This window comes from Haliotis asinina, chromosome 2, assembly GCF_037392515.1.
Source record: "Haliotis asinina isolate JCU_RB_2024 chromosome 2, JCU_Hal_asi_v2, whole genome shotgun sequence".
NCBI lineage: Eukaryota > Metazoa > Mollusca > Gastropoda > Lepetellida > Haliotidae > Haliotis > Haliotis asinina.
The window spans coordinates 42,355,425-42,378,086 of NC_090281.1; the positions used below are offsets into that span (position 1 = coordinate 42,355,425).

Consider the following 22,662-nt stretch of genomic DNA (forward strand, 5'->3'; position numbering starts at 1 on the left):
TGCCTATTTCCACTTTATATAACATATATATAATGTCTAATTACATGCAACCGAGCACGTGTTACATTATCCAGTAACTCCGTATCCACATGTGTACTTCAGATCTAATCAATCCTTGTTATATCAACACATTATATCATATACTATACACTTAAAACACTATACAGAGTGTGCATGTCTCCTAACATATTCGTCTTAACGTACATTTTTGTGTATTTAATAACAGAAAACAACTGAGACTTGATAATAGTTGTCCTGATAAATGTATCGTGACGTCAGCACTAGGAAATACCCAAATCGTTGTGGGGCATGCTTATTCGCGATAAGGGGTGTTGAAGAATTAAACGTGTTGCAAATAGCCGCTAATTTGAACTACGTATCACACATTGACGATGAAACTTATCTAAAACATATACTTAAAACATTACTTCAACATCGCCCTAACATGCCCTCCTTGCGTTCTTAGAAGGCATGTGACCTGCGGTTACTCACCCTCCGCAGTCAAACATGGAATGATAAGAGGCTCGGATTCCCTTGTAAATCATCAAATCAACATGGCCGGCAAAGGGTAAGGATATGGTGTCATGGGAGTCAGTATACTTCGGTGTTTTGTCCTTGTTACACAAGATTTTAAATATCTGTCGGTTTTTCTGATCACATAGATTCTAGGAAGTAAATTATGACCAAATTCATAGCAATAGGTGGTAATCTGAACGCGCTCGAACTGAGATAGAACGGATTGTTCGGTATTCGTTCACAGTCATCTCCTTTGTGCTGTCCCGCCGAATATTCTAAGGTACAAGGCTCCCGAAATGTTGTATGGAAATTGAAACCATAGTGGCCATTCTAATGTCAAAACCACTTACACGAATTTTGGTTTTCGTTTTCGATGAATACAGTTAGTTATAATGAGGTAAATGTCATTTGATAAGTATACTGGCGTCTCCTATTCTCGCGCTACTTGCGAATATCAGCTGAAAAAATAATATAAACAGTTCTTTTCGTATGTAGGCTTGTTGTCTTTAAATGAAGAGATTCCCCCTCTAACATCTGCATCAATTAACTGCTTGATCCATCAAGTGTATTATCTCATTTGGTTGTATACCGCCGACTTTTCGAGGCGTCTCCTATTCTCGCGGTACAACGAGAAAGTAACGTTATTACGTGTAAGGAAGGGGAATCTTATCGGGAAAGGCGATTTACGATTTTTCCGAGTTGGTTAAAACTCATGAATATTCATTACAGTGCACAATTTTGATAATTCACAGACTTGGGCCACTTAATTCCTACTTACTGGTCAATAAATAATGTAAACAACCGCTAAGTATCACACATCGGCGACCTCGGCAGAAAATGTGTTTACCGCAAGAATAGGAGATGGCCCTATATATATAGATATATGTATTTGGTACTAAATACAAATAATCATTACTGGGAATAGTGGATTATTTGCAAATAATTTGCGCTGAAATACTATACTGCATACACTTACCTTTAAAGTTTTTTGAATGGTTCACTGTTCTATGGGTATAACCCAGGTCAGACAGTCCGTCGTAAGCCTTCCCACAGTCCATAACAATAGGACTACCCCTACCAGTTTCCTACAAATAATATCAAGTAATGTCCATTGGTCACGTGTCTCTACAGGAACAAGAAAGAACTCTCTAGTCTCCCTACAAATACCACCCAAAACCCACTGACCGTCTACCATCCTACCCCTATGATACTTACTTTTCCCAGATTTACTTTCGTCAATTCCCACTGTCAAGCCAGCCCTTCCAGTTCTGTCCGAACCATTCTTTGCAACCATCGCAGAGCATACCTCTCTACAATACATGAAATAGTCCAATATATATTTCTCTTGAGGTTTCTAGGACTTTCCCAGCACCATTACAATCAACACTCCTTTCTCTGATTGTGTCTGCATATGACATTTTGTATGAGCAAAGCAGTAGGTGAGCAAAACTGTTTGTCTCAGTGACAGATTCGACCCAGAAGAGGCAACAGCCAATACTTCCCTAGCCTACTCGGCTTTGCGCGGCCTATTTAGTCAAAAAGTACCTGGTCCATAACCTTGCTGGAGTCATCCTCGATATATCCAGGGTCTACGTTCTGATAAGTCTCCACTAATGTATTACCTCCCTTTGCTGGCTCCGCCTTCTCACAGTAACCAATCAGCTTGGTCGCTATTATAACTGAGCTTGCCAGTGTTAACAAAGGTAGCGGTCGCAACTGCGAAGGTTTGCTCGCAGTGCGACTCAGATTTTAGGGAAATCATACAAACAAATTGACAAAGATGACAAGAATTTTTATGGATGATCAACTTCTTTATTGCAGGGTAGCGACGTTTCGGTATAGATTCTTATACCGTTTTCAAGCGTGTGGGGAATGGCAGGGGGAGTACAATATATATACAGCAGAGATGAGCATGTGATGACAATACAACAATAACAGGATTAACAATAACTATTTGAGGTAACAATACATTAGAGAAGTGTTGAGGTAAGCTGATTAAGGACTGAAGCCAGCGGGGGGGGGGGGGGAGAGAGGGTGAGTTGACAGAAGCCAGGGTGAGTTGAGTGGATAAATTGAGACTGGGGGCCAGAGTGGGTTGATTAATTAGTGTTAATGATGCAGTTGAATGCCGGGGATTGACAGGTCCGAAACGTTAAAACAACATATGCAAGAACTCCTTCTATCGCTTACACATAACCTCTGCATTGTTTCTGTTGCCAAGTATAATCGTTTAGATAATTAAAAAAACGAAAGTGAGTTGTGATTGGTTTGCTCAACTTCCCAGCATAGACACCTGATTGGATCAAAAGACAGTCAAGGGAGGTAATAAATTTATCTGGTAGAGCCGTAGATGCGTCCAGGGTATAGTGGAGACTTATCGGAACGTATACCCTGGAGGTATCGAGGATGTGCAGGAGTAGGAATATCATAGAATGGACATTTCTCTTCATTTTCTCCAAGTGCTCAAGCAGGCGTAATGTTACTGTTTCAGTGCATGCTACAAATTGTTTTACATAAGAAGTTTTAATGGCAACTGTTTGCTCAAAATGCCTTGACTCATGCAAAAGAAAACAGATGAATAACACATTAATTCTAATAAACTGTGTTGGATGTTATAATGTGAAAAAAGGCAATTAGACTAGCTCCAAGGAACTCTTGCTAAGACTAGAGTGGATCTGACCGATGCAACCAACCAGGGAGACTAACAAAGGGGAGCAGTAACGCTTCGAAAAGCCTCTTAACATATGTTTGCAGGTCATTGTGTAACCAGTATAGCCAATGTGGTGGCAACTTAGTATTTAAGATTGAGCCAGCTGGTAAAAATTGGGTGAGTGTTGTGACAACTGAAAACCTACGTGTAGAAGATAAGTTAACTATTTTGTCACTTCAGTTTAAGTCAAATAATGGTTATTAGTGTCAGTATTAGTACAGTAGATTTGTTTCAAGTTTCAAGTCAGCATGTTATAGCTCACTGGCTTTCATTCTTGATTCACTGCAAAATTGTGTGGATGCAAACTTCTTTCACACTTTCATTTAATTGTTAGAAGGGAAATATGCCTTTAGTTGAAAGGTATTTGCAAGTAATAGTGATAGTTTTATGACTTAAAAATATTGTTAGGGTGTATTTGAGGAGTGTGTAAAATATGATATACTGCCAATCTGTTCTGATCTGCCACTGAAACACCCCACACCATTGTTTGAGTGCTTCTAGTTATTGCTTCAAAAACTTCTTTCACACATTCGTTTGAGTTTTAGGAGGGAAACATACCTTTAGTTGAAAGTTTTTTTTCTCTTGATCTGTCTTGATCCGGCATTTTAATACTACACGGCCTTGTTTGAGTGTTTCTAGTTATTGCTTCAAAAACTTCTTTCTCACACACTTTAATTCTTATGAGGGGAATATACTATCAGGTGAAAGGTGCTTGCAGATAATAGTTATAGTTTCATAACTGAAAAACACTGTTAGGGTTTATTACTCGCCCATGGAAGATAATGCAGTGTAATGTTTTTATGGCAGTATTAGACTAGTGTAATACCGCTAGATGTATGAGATGTATGTATAAGGATTCGGGGTTATGATGTGTGTAAAAATATGTCACATCACCGATCTGATCTTATCTGATCTGCCACTGATATTATAATTTTTGACTGTTATAGTTCTATAGTTTCTTGCTTGTTGATATCATTATTTGATCAAACTGGAAAGATGTTTGCAACGCTTGTGATAGTTTTTAATCTTCTGTTTTTGAGGTGTGTGTGACAGTGTCAGTTAAAATTTTGTAAATGTCCATGTTATTCCCCACATGCAATGAGATATCTGAATTAATTATTAATGTAAACAAATGTTTCAAGGTGGATTTTTTAAAAAGGACAGTTGATGTTAACGTGTTCTAGTGATAGTTTTGCGTTCTTGAACATGTTTTGGGAGGGATGGTTGTTGTGTATCATTCATTCATTCATTCATTCATTCATTCATTCATTCATTCATTATGTATTATATTCTTTTATTCTTTTTCTTTATTGCTTTCATTCATACACACTTATAATTCTTATTTTTAATTTGAATTCTTACTGTAATTCATTCATGGTAAAATTCCACTGATAAAATAAACTGGCTGCGCTTGGAATGAACCAAGTCACTGTGTGTGTTGAAACATAACAAGGCGCACATTAATTAGTACAAATGGTAAAGAAAGCAAGCGAGTGATCTATCCCTATAGTAGATTATCCCTGAACCAACCAAAGCTGAAATATTTTGTAATCTAGATTTTTCGTTTATCTGTATACTGGTTAAGTTACTAGCTTTTTCATGTTGACTTGATTTGTTTTGAGAATTGAATAAACCTTGAACTGGAGGCATGTCATTTTGTGGTGATTGGACTAATTGAAATAATTGTAGATTGGTCACAATGAGAAAACGACCAAGCAGTCGATCATATTTTGGAACACTTGTTTGCTTTAACATTTTTCACAAGGTTGAATTTGTATGTAACATTTCATAAGCACTACAAGCTTGTTCCTTGTCATGATTTAATTTATCTTAATTTATCATGTTAGAGACTCCAGGAATTCATGTTCCTAACATACTAGTGATCATTGAAAGATGTATACTTTGCAAATGCATTTTGTGTAATTTGTAGACACACAAAAGAACTACACGTTTTTTCTTTATTTTTTTGTGCATTAACAAACCGCTAACCAGTTATTCTTCATGATAGATCAGTTGTAATTTAGTAACAACCTAATCATTAATTATAAATTTAAACCAATGTTCCAAACACTAATGTCATCAAACTCTGAAACTGTTTTATGTACTTTTAAAACCACACAGAACTGTGAACACTGCCCCATTAAATGATCAATATGATGGTTAAGAGATTTTGTGTTATTCATAGTATTCCCACATTTTGTATTCTGTGACTAGCACTAATTCATTGAGGAAACAATTTGAAACACCCAAGACTTGGAGAAAAGTACAGTTGTGTTCTGATTCTTGAGGAGTAGTCGGCTAGTTTAGTGGTAAAAGTGTTCACTTGTCATGCCAAAGACATGAGTTCAATTCCCCTCATGGGAACATTGTGTGAAGCCCATTTCTGGTGTACCCCACCATGATATTGCTGGAATATTGATAAAAGTGGCAAAAAGCATTATTTTTTCTTATCCTGACTCATGCCAATTGCTTATCTCCTCTTCCCTGGCGAAGGTAGTGGAACACCTGAAATCCCTTGAAGTTCCCTTCCTGAAAGAAGCAGAGGTAAAATACACTCACCCATGTGTAGCTTCCCCTTTCCCATGCTCTAGGCCACATGATCAGCCACGCTTGTCACTCTCCTTATCACCCAACATGGGCGGCTGGAGGTACCTGAGGGTCCCAATATGGCGATAAGTTCTTTCTTTATTTTGGTCTTTATGCTAGATTCTGCTCGTATACAGTATTTGGATTTGTATATGCATTATATGTTATCAAATTTGTCATAATTATGTCAATATTAAGCATGTATTTCTGCATTTGAGACTTTGTCCCAATTGATGAAATCCTGTCTACTATATAGATCACGACTGTCAGCGGTCGATCCTCATTTAATTTGTCTGATTATGAATTTACTCTCTATACATGGTCTGTTTACAGACGTTGCTCAGGGACAAGCAACGGCGGCTTGCATTAGTCATGACTAAAACAAGTGATTTAAATTCAGGTAATTTGTTAACTACGTCTGCTGAGATTCATTCCAGTGAAATGTGAGGCTTTTCTCCGGCTCTATGTCTGGGGTCCGGCATGTCGTCCCCTGTATCTCAGAAGAGATCTTCCTCAGAAGCAGGGCCGTCTCAACCGAAGAAGTCTAGGTCATCGTAGACGAAATTATCTTCTTCTAAATCATCGCAGAAATCGTTTGGAGAACGACATGAACGACTTATCTTCAACGAACCGCCATTGATTCTACACGACGAGGTAGATATCAACCAACACAGTCATCGGATGACATAATCTAGATCTACGACAAGGGCATCTTCTACACCTCTCAACCCGGAGGAAAATCGTCAGACAACGCAGAATCATCAGACAACGCAGACTTCGTCAACAGTAGGCAACTTTACCGCTCAACCATCGCTACAAACTTTGCAGCAATTCGACCTAGACGCCTTCATGCAACAGTTCACAAGCGCCCCCAGACATCTACCTGTGTGTCTATGGGTGGGAGAAGAGGACGCTATTGAAGATCAGGTTCGGAACAACTGGAGTCTTCCACTCCCAGCCCTTCCCGTACAACCCTCTCAAGTGGGTGGATGCCTTCAATTGTAAGGCGAAAATTGGAGAATCCGCAAAGATGACTAAGTCATGAAAATTCTTGGAGAAAGCTACAAGATCTCACTGGGAACCATTCCACCGCTCACAAAAACACCAACTCCTTTTATCTATGCAACACATCAACTGGACAAGTTGCCCGATGCCATAGCAACATTGTTAAAGAAAGGAGCAGTAGAAGGTCTGACACCCTGTTTCTATTCCCCAATCTTCCTGGTACCTAAGAGAAATTTCGACTTATAGACAACATGAAGGTTTTCAACAAGACCTTCCTTAAAAAACCAGAGCTTTTCAAGATGATACATATGCCTCAACTAAGACTCCTTATTCGTTCAGGAGATTATCTTGCCAGCATTGATTTACAAGATGCATACCTGCACATCCCGATACATCAAGAGTCCAGGAAATATGTGCACTTCCTTTTCAACAGTCAACACTACCAATGGAAAGTCCTACCGTTTGGAATATCTTCAGCTCCATGGCTGTTTACACGGCTAACCAAGCCCATAGTCAACTATCTACACCTGAGGGGGTTACGTATTGCCTTTTATCTGGATGATGGCATGTAATCGCATCAAAAGAAAAGTCAACTCAGACTACAGTTAGATTTCACCATCAGGCTACTAACACATCTGGGGTGGTTAGTAAACCACATGAAGTTAGAACCTCAACGAGATCTCAATTTCCTCGGGATTCGTTTCATCACAACATCAAATCAGATTGTCGTCCCAGATGACCGGTGGGTCAAGATTCAAGACATGATAAAGCAGGCTCTACTCTCTCCACAGACACTTCGACAATGGCAGTGTCTATTAGGTCTCCTCATGTCAGCACAAGACATGACCAGCTACGTCCGTTACATTTCTTGAATCTTCATCTCAACAATAGAGATCAGATTCTGCTCCCAAACAACCTGAAGCCTGTTTTACTTTGGTGAACTCGCCGATCAAACGTTTGCGCAGGGACTTATATGATAGAGCCGGCATTCAACAACCATCTCTACTTAGATGTATCGATGCAAGTATGGGGAGCCCATCGAAACAACAAAGTAGCAGCAGGGATGTGGATCAAAGGAGAGCAAGCTCTTCATATCAACCAGTTTGAGATGAAAGCGGTCATTCGTGCGATCCATCACTGGGCGACAATGTTGAAAGACAGGTGATGGGCGACAATGTTGAAAGACAAACTACAGATAATACACACAGACAACTCAACAGTGGCCTTTTACATAAACAAACGGGTCAACGAGATCACCATCTCTTCTACACCTGACATTTCAACTCTTCGATCTAGTTGACAGTGTGAATCTCCAAATAAAAGCGTGTCACATACCGGGAGCTTGCAACATTATGGCAGATGCCTTGTCTTGTCCTCGTCGTCCATCACCAACAGAGTGGATGCTGCATCGGGAGGCATTTCAACTAATCAGCCAGACATTTGGATTGCCACAAATAGACTTATTTTGCAACAAGGTTCAACAAACAAACAACTTTTTGTATCACCAGTACCGGATCCATTAGCCTGGGCAACAGACGCTCTCAGCATCCCATGGCAAGGACTAAACGCATTCAGATTTCCCCCTCCAGTGCTGCTACCAAAAGTCATTGAGAAAATAAAACAGACCAAGAGGCCAACAAGACACTGGTTTCCAACACTCATAGAAGAGTTAAGACAACCAGTACTGCAACTACCAGACTGGAAAAATCTTCTCGTTCACCCGCACACAAAACAGGCGCACGGAAACCCATCTGTATTCCGACTTCATGAGTGGACCATATTAAAAAGAGTTTAAAACACAGAGGATAATCGGCGAGAGCACCTAAAGCAGAAATCTACTTGCACCCTTTATGATGACAAATGGAAGCGGTTTGAGACATACGCCAAGAAGAAAGGTTTCACAGCGATGAAGGCTACATATCCGCAGACAGCAAAATATCTATGTCACCTACGACAGTCCAGAGGTCTGAAAGGTTTGACATCGTCGTCACCATGGAAACAGGAACCAAGTTAACTAAAGTACCTAAGTTACTTGCCTTACTATGCTCTTTCAAATTGGAAGATCAGCAACGTAGATTTAGAGCTCCAGCATGGGATCTAAACATTGTACTTCAACATCTCACCTCAATCGAACTGCTAACTCAGAAGACACTATTTTAAGTTGACTTAGCTACAGCTGCACAAATGTCAGAAATTCATGCTCTAGACTTTAGCTGCACAAGTTTTGATCAACAGACAGCCCATCTGGGTGTACAATGAGATTTTATTGCGAAAAATCAATTGCCAGGTCAACCGTTTAGGCAATTTCACATACCGGCATTATCTTCAATAGTAGGACCACAGGATACTCAAGATTTATCGTTATGTTCAGTGAGAACCTTGAAGATATTCATTGCACGTACTAAGTCTAGAAGCCAACGGTTCATGCGTCTGTTTATCCCTATAACCACTGAGACACCTACGGAAGTATCCCGCAACACTATCTCAGTGTGGATCAGAGCTGTTATATTGAGGACCTATAAAGCAGCAGGATTGGATCCTCCACGAGCCTTCAAGCCGCACGAAGTTAGAGCTTTGGTCTCTACACTAGCACTACATGGGAACTGCTCGCTATCAACTATAGTGGAGGGCTGCTTTTGGAAGTCAAACAGGGTGTTTGCCAACCATTGTCTACGAGACATAGCGACGGAGGACGTCTCTGGTATCTGTCAGTTTGGGCCACTTGTCGTTGCTCAACAACTAACAGTTCCCCGATCACATTGAGTTCACTCACCAGTTTTATCACGTGACTTGTGGAAGCCAGACGCTCTGCGGAGTGTAATGGTGGAAAGTCCATGCTTGCATCTTAAACAGACTAGCATGAGTGATTAGGACCCTGTACTCATAATGTAGATACTTGTACATGAAGAAGGGGCACAACTAGTCTTGATTTCAATATCCTGACAATTAGTTGCATCAGAAACTAGAGGGACGCTAGTTCGTTTTGATGTGACTTGTCACACATCCCAGTCAATGAAATCTTCGGCTGAAGACAAGCTCGACTGGATGTGATCTCCCCAGAATCTACAATGGATATTAGAAGAGCAGGACCATATTATTGCCATTACAAGTTCCCGTTTGGGTGGGACAAAATTATTGGATGTATTTTTGACAGCCAGCAGAATCCAGCGTGGCCTGACCCACCACTGTTTCCGTCAGATTCTGTAAGCAATTACCATGAGTCAGGATAAGGAAAAATATGTAATTTTCTTAATGTAATTGATATTTTATTCTTATTCTGACTCATGACAAAAGCCCTCCCAGCTGCTCTGCACAGACACGCTGAATTCCTATATTCGCGTGTCGGGCGATATACAAGGAGAGAGTAACAAGCATGGCCAGTCATGTGGCCTAGAGCACGGGAAAGGGGAGGTGAGTGTGCTTTACATCCGCTTCTTTCTAGAAGGGAACTTTAAGGGATTTCAGGCGTTCCACTACCTTCACCAGGGAAGAGGAGATAAGCCATTAGCATGAGTCAGGTTAAGTATAAAATATCAATTTTATTCAGAAAATTTCATAGTCATTCACTCACTCTCAATATATCTGCAGAATTTTCATCCTGCCACAGTGTCAGTGATAGTTTGTAAAACTATGATACGAGGGTTGGCTGAAAAGTTCTAAGCCTCAATGTGAAAAAAAGTTACAAAGTCCACGTTTGTAATTTATTTTTCTACATAGTCCCCTTCCAAGTTCCCACACTTTTGCCAGCAATGCTGCAAGGCCCGAATCCCGGTCAGGGAGAAATCTTCTTCAGCTACCCTAAAAAAAATCAGTCACAGCTGAAATGATGTCATCATTACTTGCAAAATGGCGACCGGCGAGTTCCTTTTTCATTTTGGGGAACAGGTGGAAGTCAGAAGGAGCCAAATCAGGTGAATAAGGAGGATGGTCAATGAGTTCAAAGCCACAGTCGCGGATTGTTGACATGGCCACCACAGATTTGTGAACAGGCGTATTGTCTTGGTGGAAGAGGACACCTTTAGCGATCATCCCTCGTCGTTTGGCTTTGATTGCTTCTCACAACTGGTTCAGTAGATCAGCATAGTATCTGCCGTTGAAAGTTTGAGCTTTTTCAAGATAATCAATGAGCAGAATACCCCTGGAATCCCAAAAGACTGATGCCATCACCTTTCCAGCTGAAGGAACAGACTTGGCTTTCTTCGGAGCTGGTGAATCAGGATGCGTCCACTGTTTTGTAGTTTTGTTTCTGGTTGAAAGTGATGTATCCAGGTCTCATCCATGTTTACAAATCGTGCCACAAAATCATCGGGATCTGCTTCAAAACGACGCAAATTGTCAAGGGACGTCTGGAACCTGACACGTTTCTGTTCTGCTATCAAGAGCTTTGGCACCCATCTTGCAGAAACTTTAGTCATTCCTAATTCGTTGGTGATAATATGCTCAACCCTCTCATGAGAGATGCCCACTACACTAGCAATATGTCGAGTAGTCAATCGTCCATCATCCATCAACATATCGAGTACTCGCGTGATGTTTTCTGGAGTGGTTGCTGTTGAAGGCCTTCCTGAGCGTGGGTCATCATCAAGGCTTTGTCTGCCACGCTTAAATTCTGCAGCCCACTTCTTTACTGTGGAAAATGAAGGAGCATCATCCCCTAGAGTGGAGACCATGTCAGCATGTATCTGTGTTGGGGACATCCCTTTCTTTTGTACTTGATGACTGCCCTGTATTCAGTTTTGTCCATTTCTGATGATTTCAGAGGGTAGGTTTACCAAAAGAGCTTTAGTTGAGATAAAACTATTAGTACGTTTGTAGTTCTTCTGTCTATGATTCACTAAATGATTGTGCTCATTGGTGGCAAACACCTGTCTCTACCTGGTGGGGAAAAACCACTCAGGCTGAGAACTTTTCAGCCAACCCTCGTATCAGTGCTTTCCAAGGAATTTCAAGTTTGCTGTGTGACTATAAGATCTTACCAATAAAGATTATATAGACGATGCCAAAATATAATTGTTCCTTTATGTTGCATCCCTGTGTCTTGTACCTGAAACTTCTTTGACGTGAATGTTTTTTGTTTAGATCTTCTGCCCAGGTGTATTGTCGTGAACACCCAGATGCTGCCCTGATTGAAGACTACCATGCTGGAGATATGATCTGTCAGGAATGTGGCCTGGTGGTGGGAGACAGGTGAGTGTACACTCCCTGCTGGACATTTCAGAGTGATCTTTGCTGGTATTGTGTTTCAGGGTGATAGATGCTCATATTGTGTTTCAGAGTGATAGATGTTGGTATTGTGTCAGGGTGATAGATGTTTTTCTTTTTTCAGCGTGATAAATGTTGATATTGTTTTTCAGGGTGATAGATGTTGGATCTGAGTGGAGAACCTTCAGCAATGACAAAAATACAAAAGATGCCTCTCGAGTTGGGGCAGCAGAAGTAAGTATTTCTCTCTCTAGGGTCTTACTGATTTGGTTTTGCATGATTCTATAGGCAGTGACCTGGGGTGTAGCCATTACTTCTCAGTACTACTCAGACGGTATAACATAAATTTAAATGTTTCTTGGACATTTTTTTTTCAAAAGTGACAAGTGTTGGTCAGAATTATTTTTTAAATTTTGAGAGAAAAAAAGCGACATGAGAGGAACACATTTTTCTTTTTTCTTTCTGAAATACAGCTTGGGAAGATTAGCTTGTGTTAATGAGTTGTAGGTTCAGTCACGCTCGTTCTTACAGACACACATTCTTATAGTGGACAAATGGATGATTGGCCAAGTCATGCCCGAGAAACATTTCACTTTTTTTTATTTAGCCTCAGGCATGCAACATATGAAGGTGCTAGGATACCCTTAGGAGAGTTCTGTTATTGGTGTGTCTGAAACCTCAACTGTTTCTCTCATTCTGGTTTTTTTCCTTGTCATGTTTTAGCATTTTTTGGCCTCATGCCTGTGCTTGTGAGTGCAGGTGATGGGCTAGCTTAGTGGTTAAAGCACCAAAGATCTGGGTTCACTTTTCCACATGGATCCAACATGTGAAGTCCATTTCTAGTGTCCCAAGCCATGATATTGCTGGAATAAAGCTAAAAACACCATAAAAGTATACTCGCTCATTCAAATGTGAGTGTGCACAGACACCCTTAACCCCAATGCACCTGTACCCTTAATAAATAACCAATCCAAAGTTTGTTTCTTATTATAGTTAATATGCCTCACCATGACAACCTATGGGACACATGGTTACCTTATCAGGCATCAACTATAGCCGGTTGTTTTGTTTGTGTGTGTGTTCCAGAACAGCCTACTGGATGGAGGTGACCTGTCCACTATGATTGCAGCTGTGCCAGGAGGAGGGAAGGACATGGTGGATGAGTTCGGCAAGCCTATGTACAGGAACAGGAGAACAGTAGGTGCCAGTGTTGGGCAAACATGAAACTGGGCTGTTCTCACACTAGTGAGAGAAGGTTACAGTCAGTCAATGATTTGATAAGGGTGCATTTTGGACTGGCTGCTTGCCCACTAACCAAATGCACACTTATTGTGAACAACCAGTAGTACAAATTACTGTGCATATAGTCATTTGGGAGTTCTCTGTTGTACTGAAATACGGAATGGACTGATGCCAGAAATTAATTAGATTCTGCCAGGACCAAATTCTAGTGCCAATATTGAGAGCATGCAGGATTGGAGGGCTGTCGGTTGACAGGGCTTCCACTGTATATTGCAGGGCCAGTGAAATACGATGTGTGCTGACAACATTCTTACTTAATTAACCTTCCTGGCCTGTGACTTTTCAAAATTAAATCATACACTGGTTCAGGACCATGTTCTTTGTAGTTTTACTGGCTTGTCTGTAGACAGAAAAGTGTTTGATTGGTGTTTGCTCGCTCACTCACTCACTCACTCACTCACTCACTTTCTTTGTCATGGCCAGTTCTGATGTTGGCATCGGACAATACATTATGGTGTATATGTTAACAATGGTAGTTTGTTGTGTTGAAACAAATTGAGTGTATCTTGTGTGTTGATCAGATGAACAGTTCTGACCGAGCCTTGCTAAATGCATTCCGTGAGATCAACCAAATGGCTGACAGACTCAACCTACCCAAGATGATAGCTGTAAGTCACTAAGTGGATTAGCTGTGTCAATCCTTTTAACTGGGAAATTCCCAGAAACTCACTTATAACTCTTGTTTTTATTGTGCTAATTAGTAATTTTCTTTTTCCCTGTCACAGAGGTTCTTGAATATTTAGCCAAGTACTGAGTATCTTGGAATAAGAAAACAAAATATAAAGACAAATGACCTAAGAGACTTCCGTAGCCATGCCAAATGTCATGGAAAATATTCATATGCAGTGATTCTGGACCAGATTCTGGATATACACAGTCCAGTTCTCCTTGTTGTGTCTACTAGCTGGCCAGGTTGTGTTGTAGAATACTGATCACAACTCACTATGATCCTTTGTATTCTTCTCTAGGATCGAGGCAACACACTGTTCAAACAGGTGCACGAGGGCAAGTCCTTGAAGGGCCGCAGCAATGATGCCATTGCTTCTGCCTGTATGTACATAGCGTGTCGACAGGAAGGGGTGCCCAGAACATTTAAAGGTAATTAGTTCAAGATGGTGTAGATTGGTAATGGTAGCACTAGACAGTACATTGGATGATTTGTCTTTCCATAATTTTCTATGTGAGATGTGTATTTAGTTCACATTAATTCTTCCTACTGGAAATATACTGATGAGATTCTTATGAGTACATGACTGTTGTTTTGTTGTCTTAATGTCCTCTCAGTCTATTTAGCCCATGAAGCTTTGGTGTCTTTTCACAAAATTCACCATATTTAGTTGAATAATAGACATAATTTGTTTGAATCTTCATAGCCATATAAACATAGTGTGGTTAGTGTTGCTACAGTCATCAACATACTGGTTCATGTTCATGATTAACACACTCTGGTTCATGTTTCTGGTGTCATTCAACATGCTCTGGTTTATGTTCCTACTGTGAGAATTTGCTGGTGTAGTTATTTTATGTCTGTTATATTACTATTAAATGGCTCATTGTTGACGTCTTTGTTCTCGCAAACTGTAGTGGAACCTTGGAACCATATGATGTGCAAACAGCTTGTTAGGAAAATATTTCTATGCCTTGCAGTCCACACCATCCTGTTCAGAATAAAGGTTTCGACAAAACTCTTGGATTAGGATAATGTTATGCTAACATTTAAGCAAGGTATTCATTATTTTCTAATTGCATTTAGCTTAAAATGCTCAAAATATTTGCTCTCTTCATAACCTGACACACACTTTACCATCTTTCTGATTCAGTGTAAAATTAAAAAAGTGAAAAAAATAGTGTACTCGTTTTTCAGAGATCTGTGCTGTATCCAAAATATCCAAGAAGGAAATTGGTCGGGTGTTCAAGCTGATCCTGAAGACCCTTGAGACAAACGTGGAGCTCATCACGACGGGAGACTTCATGGTGAGTCAAGGGAGATAACTGGCCCTTGGAGAAAACAGTTATAAGCATCAGGGATGGAAGCTCATTGTGTCAGTATGTTGCAAGTAGAATAGGGCTGCAACGATTCACGATTCAGGTTTTGGTTATCGGAAATTGAAACTAAGGTGTCGGATTCATTGTCCTATGAATCCAACCAAATCTTTGCTGTCCAGATATATGAAGGATGAAATCAGGATATATTTCACAAAATGTTCAAGATGCTGTTGAGAGATGATTAGAAAGATTGATATGATGAAAACACTACTGCCAAACACGGGTTGCAGAAGCAGGTGGATAATCAGTGATTTCAGGTCATAGCTCAGTACAGAGCTAAGTACCAGTACCAGTACCAGTACCAGTATATGAAGCACTGGTTATGTGATTTGATGTCGGTATAGATGTGGTTAGTTGATCTGTGATGTGTGTTTTGTGTGTTTCAGTCCCGGTTCTGCTCCAACCTACAGCTGCCTTCCTCGGTGCAGAAGGGGGCAACATATATTGCCCGCAAGGCTGTGGACATGGATCTAGTGCCGGGGTCAGTAATATGGGAAACGGTGACAGGGGGAGCACACTTCACCCATGTCTGCTTGTGTTGTCCTCATTCCACATAATACAAGACCTGTGAAGATATGGATTAGAATTTATATTCAGTATCCCATGCTAAGGTTGTCCCAAGAGGGGGTTGGGGGCTGGGGGAAGATATCAGGCCTGCTGATTTGGCTGGCACATGTCATCATATCCCAATTGCGTAGATTGATCACTGCGTTCTTGATTACTGGATTGTCTAGTCCAGACTTGATTATTTACTGTCTGTCACCTTAGTGTGGCATTGAACAACAACCAAACCAAACACTGGATACACTGATGATGGTCACACACCATCCAGTTCTGTATGTGTTATGCTCTTTCTACTTACTATAAATACCAACAATAATAAGAGTTTTAAAGAAAAGATCAAAACATGCTTCCTTGATCAATAAGAAAACACATGACATACTATTTCTGCGATCCCTCAAAAGACATCTCACATATTACTGTGATCAGTTATAACCACAAAACAGATGACATATTCTCACTATGGTGAGAGAAAACACAGGACATTGTCACCTTCATGAGAGAAAATGTACAACATTATCACCATGATGAGAGAAAGCACCTCACATGCTGTCACCATGATGACATATTATTACCTTGAGTTTTGCACACTCAGATGCCAATGAGTATAGTTGTAACCATATCAGCTGCAGGTAGTACCAGACTGTATATGATATGTGTAGATTTATCTGGAACTTCAACCAGATGAGTTATGTTGAAGTGTTTTTGTTGTTCCAGACGGAGCCCCATCTCAGTGGCTGCAGCAGCCATCTACATGGCGTCACAAGCCTCCAGTGACAAGAAGTCTCAGAAGGGTAGGTGGATGGTCTCTGATTCTGTGGTGCTCGATATTAAAGATTGACATTAACATTCTGGGAAAACTTGATAGTACTTGGAAGCATTAATGTTGCCTCCTGTCACCCAGATGATAGTGGAGTTGTGATGTTGCATGATTTCACTGTAACCCACATACAACCCAAGACGTTCTCAAATCATTTTTCAACCTCACAGCCATTTGTGGATCGATGAAGATCGGGGATAGAACTGATTTTCAGCAAGCCTTGCTTGTTCTAAGAGGCAACAAACAGGATTGGGTAGTCATGCTTGCTGATTTGGTTGACACGGTATTGTCTCCCAAATCAGTGCTCTTGCTCTTGCTGCTGTCTAGTAACAAATTACTTTTGTCTAACAAATTCTGAAAGACATGTCTCTTTGCTACTGGATGCTGATGGGGCAGATGTCATTCCAATTGATCTCTCTCGTATGTTCTAATTTGTTATAGAAAATTGCTCATTTAGTCCATTCAGAAAATGTGTGGTCTTTTGTTTCCAGAAATTGGAGATATTGCTGGTGTGGCGGAGGTGACCATCCGCCAATCGTACAAGCTTATGTACCCTAAAGCACTTCAGCTGTTCCCAGACGACTTTAAGTTTGCAACACCAATAGAACAGCTGCCCATGCAGTAATCTACTGGGTAGAGCTGCAAAGGTGCAGACACATGAATAGATGAAGACTCAGGAACAGGTACATGAAGAGACACTTCAACAGACAGAGTGATATACATGGAACAGCGAAAGTGATATGAACAGACATATAGCATGTGAACAGACACATGAACAGACACATGATATGAACATTCTCATGAACGCCACTTACACATTCCCAAATGCTTGAAGCTGAAGACACTGGATGCAAGTGGAGAGTAGAAACTTGAGAGAAAGTGGCACAAATATCACAACATGTTTTCATATTGTCTTCATGCAGTTCATGTCTCGACAGCCACAGAAACTTGTTTCCAAACATGTCCTGCAATCTGGTCAACATGTAGGAGATTGTCCTACTGCTATGTCATGTGCCCTCCATGGAGGACTGACTGGATCAAGAAGTGACATGCCTCATTTGAAGGCATTGCAGCTCACAGTAGTACTGGATTTATTTTCTATTATCACTTGAACATATCCAGTATGATCAGCTACTGAAAGGCTCTTCCGTGTTCATGTGTGTTGTGTCGATTGTTTGATGTTAAAGTAAGGAGGCAGGGTTGTCTAGGCACATCAGGCGATGGGATATAGTTGCTGAATGATTTAATATGTCAGGCTGTTTGTGGTATGGTAGTTAACTGATCAGAGGTGAATCAAGCTGTGGGGGTATAGCAGATAACTGAATTTACATATGTAAATGTGTGTGGGAAGGGAAGGCTTGTGGTGGAATACACATCACGCTGTAGGGGTATGGGAGCCCTGTGGTTTGAGCGTATTTAAACATACAGGATGGAAAGAAGGATCCCATATTAAGGAGCTCTGGGTCCCAGAAATTTAACTGGTTGCAGGCTCTGTTGAAAGCGATGAAAGTCTTATATTGACATCAATTAAAAGGCTTGGTCACCACTATATATGATAGAGGGATATGACCCGTATGCCTTTGCCATCATATCAACCAGGGTGCCATTGTACAAAGAGAAGGAGTCTTAATGAGATCGTAATTTATATACTTTAAAATGGGCTTACAACAGTCGTAGCTGTAAGGCTGGTTTGTACAACGGCATCCAGATCTACCTGGATATAATACCAAAGAAAGCAGCATGAGATGTACCAACATGGTATGTTTCTGTTATTCTGTTGAATTGATGAGGTTATGCACCTCCCTGGAATACTGCAAGTTATTTTTCCTTACTGAGGTTAAGATGCTTTTAGTTTTACACGTGCATAAATATCCCAGTCTCTAGTGTAGGTACGAGGGGATGTCAATAAGGTTTGAGCCTTGAGCATTTTTCATACCCAGGTGTCACAGCCTATGGTACGACATTGAACCTTGGGGTGTAGCTGATGTGATATTTAAGTTTTGGTATCCTACTCTCAGAAGTTATTGAACAGCTGACATTGACAGAAAGAGACCCCCCTCACAGCAGTGAAAATGAATAAAATTGAGTATAGAGTAGTAATTAAGTTTTTAGCTCTTGAAGGAAACTCGGTGAAGAACATTGAAGAAAGGCTTTCAGCAATTTATGGGAAGTCGTCCCCCTCATCTGCTACCATCAAACGATGGGTCAATGAATTTAAGCATGGTAGAAAGCATCTTGAAGATGACCCCGTCCAGGCCGCCCAACAACAAGCACTAGTCAGGAAAACATTGACAGAGTGCATAGACTTGTGCTGGAAAATCGCCGAATCACACTCCACGAGTTAGAGGAGACCACAGGCATTTCACACGGATCCATCGAGACAATTCTTCATGAACATCTCGTCATGTCTAAGGAGTGCGCAAGATAGGTGCCAAGAATGCTTACAGATGAAATGAAAGGGTCACCATAAGCAACTCCATGCTAACCAGATACAACAAGAATCCAGAAGATTTTCACTTTAGGCTAGTAACCTGTGATGAAACCTGGATCCACCACTATGATCCTGAGAGCAAACAAGAATCCATGGAATGGAAACTTGTCACTTCTCCCAGGACCAAAAAGTTCAAAGCCTCCAGATCAGTGCAGAAGGTAATGGCGACAGTCTTCTGGGATAGCAAAGGCGTCATCCACATAGATTACTTCCCAAAAGGAAGAACAATGAATGAGGAATATTACGCTAACTTGTTGAGGCAAGTGCGACAGTCAATCAAGGAGAAGCACCGGGGCAAGATCAGACGTGGTATTCTTCTACATCAAGACAAAGTTCCGGTACACACCTCTCGCGTTGCAGCCGCTGCTGTCCAGGAATGTGGGTACGAAATCTTGCTGCATCCCCCTTACTCTCCAGACCTGACACCAAGTGATTACCATCTGTTCCCAAATCTCAAGGAACACTTGCATGGACGTAGATTTCAGGATGATAATGAGCTTATTGCTGCTACTGAGGCTTGGTTTGAGGACCAAAATGGCGCCTTCTACAGAGATGGCATCAGCGGCTGGCAGAAAGGATGGAACAAGTGTTTTGACTCACAAGGGGACTATATTGAAAAATAAATAATATTTTGTGTTTTTCTATGCAAGGCTCAAAACTTATTGACATCCCCTCGTACATCATCACTGTGATGTAGTGGTTAGCATGCTGGCCTCCCTGGGTCTCATAATGTGTTATGTCCCTGGACAAGGCGCTTCGTCAACATTGCACACAGTCCACCCAGGTGTTTAAAATGGGTATCTGAGTCTGTGCGGACTTACATGGCCATGCTTAGTAGCAGCTTTGAACGTACAGTTCCATCATGGTAGTAATGTAATGCCAGAGTGCGACATCACATTTGATTCAAGGCACAATAATTAGCATTATTTTCATTATTGACACAACTGGGCAACCTCTGTCATCTCAATGCTCTCTGCTGTTTTCTGTGTAGTCTTTTGGTGTATTTTGTGTTGTTTGTGGTTCATTGATGTATCCTTGTAATCAGTGCTGAGTTACGTTGTACTATGACGTCCTTCATTGTGCACATTGTACTAAAGCATGTCCCTCTGGGCTTTACGACTTGCTACATTCTGTTGTACTGCAGCAAGCTTTATTGTATAGGAGTTCAACTCTTGTGCATGGTCAAGATGTTCAGTGACAACATACTCTATTGTCTTTCGAACGCATAAGTTTGGTTTAATGCTGTTATAACAGAGTATCAGTTTCATCATGTAGTGTCAACCCCACGTTGCAGGAAGTGAACAGATGCTAGTGTAACAAATGGACCACACCTGCTGTTCTATGGTGGAGACAACCATGACAAAACAGTGACTGCAGTGAATCTACAGTTAGCTTGGTTTTGCACTGCTTTTCTGCAATATTCCATCAATGTCACTGCAGATTATACCACAAACGGGCTTCACACACTGTAAGAATGACTAGGAATGAGACCCTGGTCTTTGGTGTGATGTGAGAGCACTTTAACCACTAGCTTACTCCACCACTCACGTAACTACTGCAATGCCAGTCTGAACATCAGACTGCCTTAGGCAACATGTGCCCCTCAATTATGTTGCATTGTAACATGCTGTATCTTGTTATGCTCACACATGCTATTGTGTTGTACTGTGCTGTTGAGCCTTGTCAACATACCTTCTTCCAACATACTGTAAGAATAGTATCGTTGTACAGATACAATCTCAGTTGCATTCCTATGCCATTTTGTATTACATGTCCTTTTGTTCATATCTCTACTTCATGTTTCACGGGATATGTAGTATGATAGCAAATTGCAAATTAAGTCACATAGTTGGAAGCTGTGTTTAAGGTTTACCATATTGTCACACAGAACACAACTACATTATCAGGATCATATGCACCTCAAGGCAAAACAATGATTTTAAGTCTATTTGGGAGTGAAAGTTCAGCTTCTATGCCGTGGAACATGTACTATTTATGTACATGATCAAAGCAAACATTGAACTTATTAGATCTTGTATAAATGTTTTATTAACATGTTTGTTGTTGTTACTGTAAATATTTGAAATAAAATATTTACACTCAGCACTATTGTGACAATGCCTGAACATGTTATTTAATTAGGTGTGATTGTCATATGTTCTAGCTGCTAGGCGTGTGTCTGTGTGAGTGTGTGTGAGAGGAGGGGGAGGGAGAGGAGGGGGACATGCAGCAGATACACTCTACCAACAGATCTGTCGTCAACGTGAGGACAGGAAATCCGATGGCATGATGAAATGTTGGAATCAAGCGTCGTATGATATGTCGTAAAACATTCATGATACACGACTTTGTAATTTTGTAAATAAATATTTAAACTGAATATTAATCCTGTGATGTATGTTTAAATATTTTGAAGATGTTCAAGCTCACACGTAACGCTAAAGAGAACTTTGCAGATTCTGATACCATTTGGTGTGAACTTAAAGTAACAGATTATCAAAAAATAAATATAATATAATAAAATAAATTCAACATAGGACGTTGAAAAATATCGCGATGAAAGAAAGGCCACCCGATATCGTTTCACCCCATTTCCGGTGAAACAACTATGCTGCGCCTCGCTCCTTGCGCATGCACAATGATTAGGTTCGCATTTATTGTCAACAATAAGGCGACTCGTGAAAACAGCATGATGCATGCGAGGGGGTGTTGCAGGTTTGCAAACCACGTTTTGAAAAGAGTGTATCATTAAAGTACTAATTTTATCTGCTAAAATACATAACTTTAAAACTGTAATTTTTATGTCATGTCTAGTAGCAAGAATGAGAACATTTTGATTGTGATTAGCGAGTGAGTAAGTTTAGTTTTACGCCGCACTCAGCAATATTCCAGCTATGGCTAAATGTGTGGCGGCGGTCTGTAAATAATCGAGTCTAGACCAGATTGTGATAAGCAGCCGTTGTCAGACAAAACTTAGTTTCTGTTGTACTGACACCTATCTGTTTGTCTGCCTATCTGTTAATGAAAATATAAAATACACAACTCCAGTCATTGACCACATGCAGTTGGAACTTATCGGGCTATACACCTAAATGGTTCCAGTAGCTAAGTACACAGATAGGCGGATGTGATACTTGTACACATGGCATGTTATGATGTATTTTGATTGCAAACAAACAGCATCTATATTTCTCTGATGTAGATCGGACGGAACCGGCGGAAACTCAGATTATCAGTTTCAAATCCTGCTGTTTACTTGGACGAAAGACAGTTTCCAGCCACACAGCTGGCCACAATTTCAGCATTTGTTGAACGGCACCTCGAACACAAATGCAGAACAAAAATAAGCATGTATTTAGAAAACCCAACATTTCTGAATACAATGTACACACACCTGAACGTGTCTCTAAGCCATCTGCTTTT

At 40.6% G+C, this 22,662-nt stretch overlaps 1 protein-coding gene across 1 annotated transcript; it reads left to right on the forward strand.

Moving 5' to 3' along the window:
* Positions 1 to 319: 319 nt before the first annotated feature.
* LOC137273725 (transcription initiation factor IIB-like) lies at positions 320 to 21,342 on the forward strand. The gene is made up of 10 exons (XM_067806534.1): positions 320 to 568; positions 11,897 to 12,004; positions 12,172 to 12,253; positions 13,106 to 13,216; positions 13,843 to 13,929; positions 14,290 to 14,419; positions 15,186 to 15,295; positions 15,754 to 15,848; positions 16,646 to 16,722; positions 17,240 to 21,342. Exons 1-10 carry the CDS (start codon positions 513 to 515, stop codon positions 17,371 to 17,373), a joined length of 990 nt encoding a protein of 329 aa, XP_067662635.1. The 5' UTR covers positions 320 to 512; the 3' UTR covers positions 17,374 to 21,342.
* The last annotated feature ends 1,320 nt before the right edge of the window (positions 21,343 to 22,662 follow it).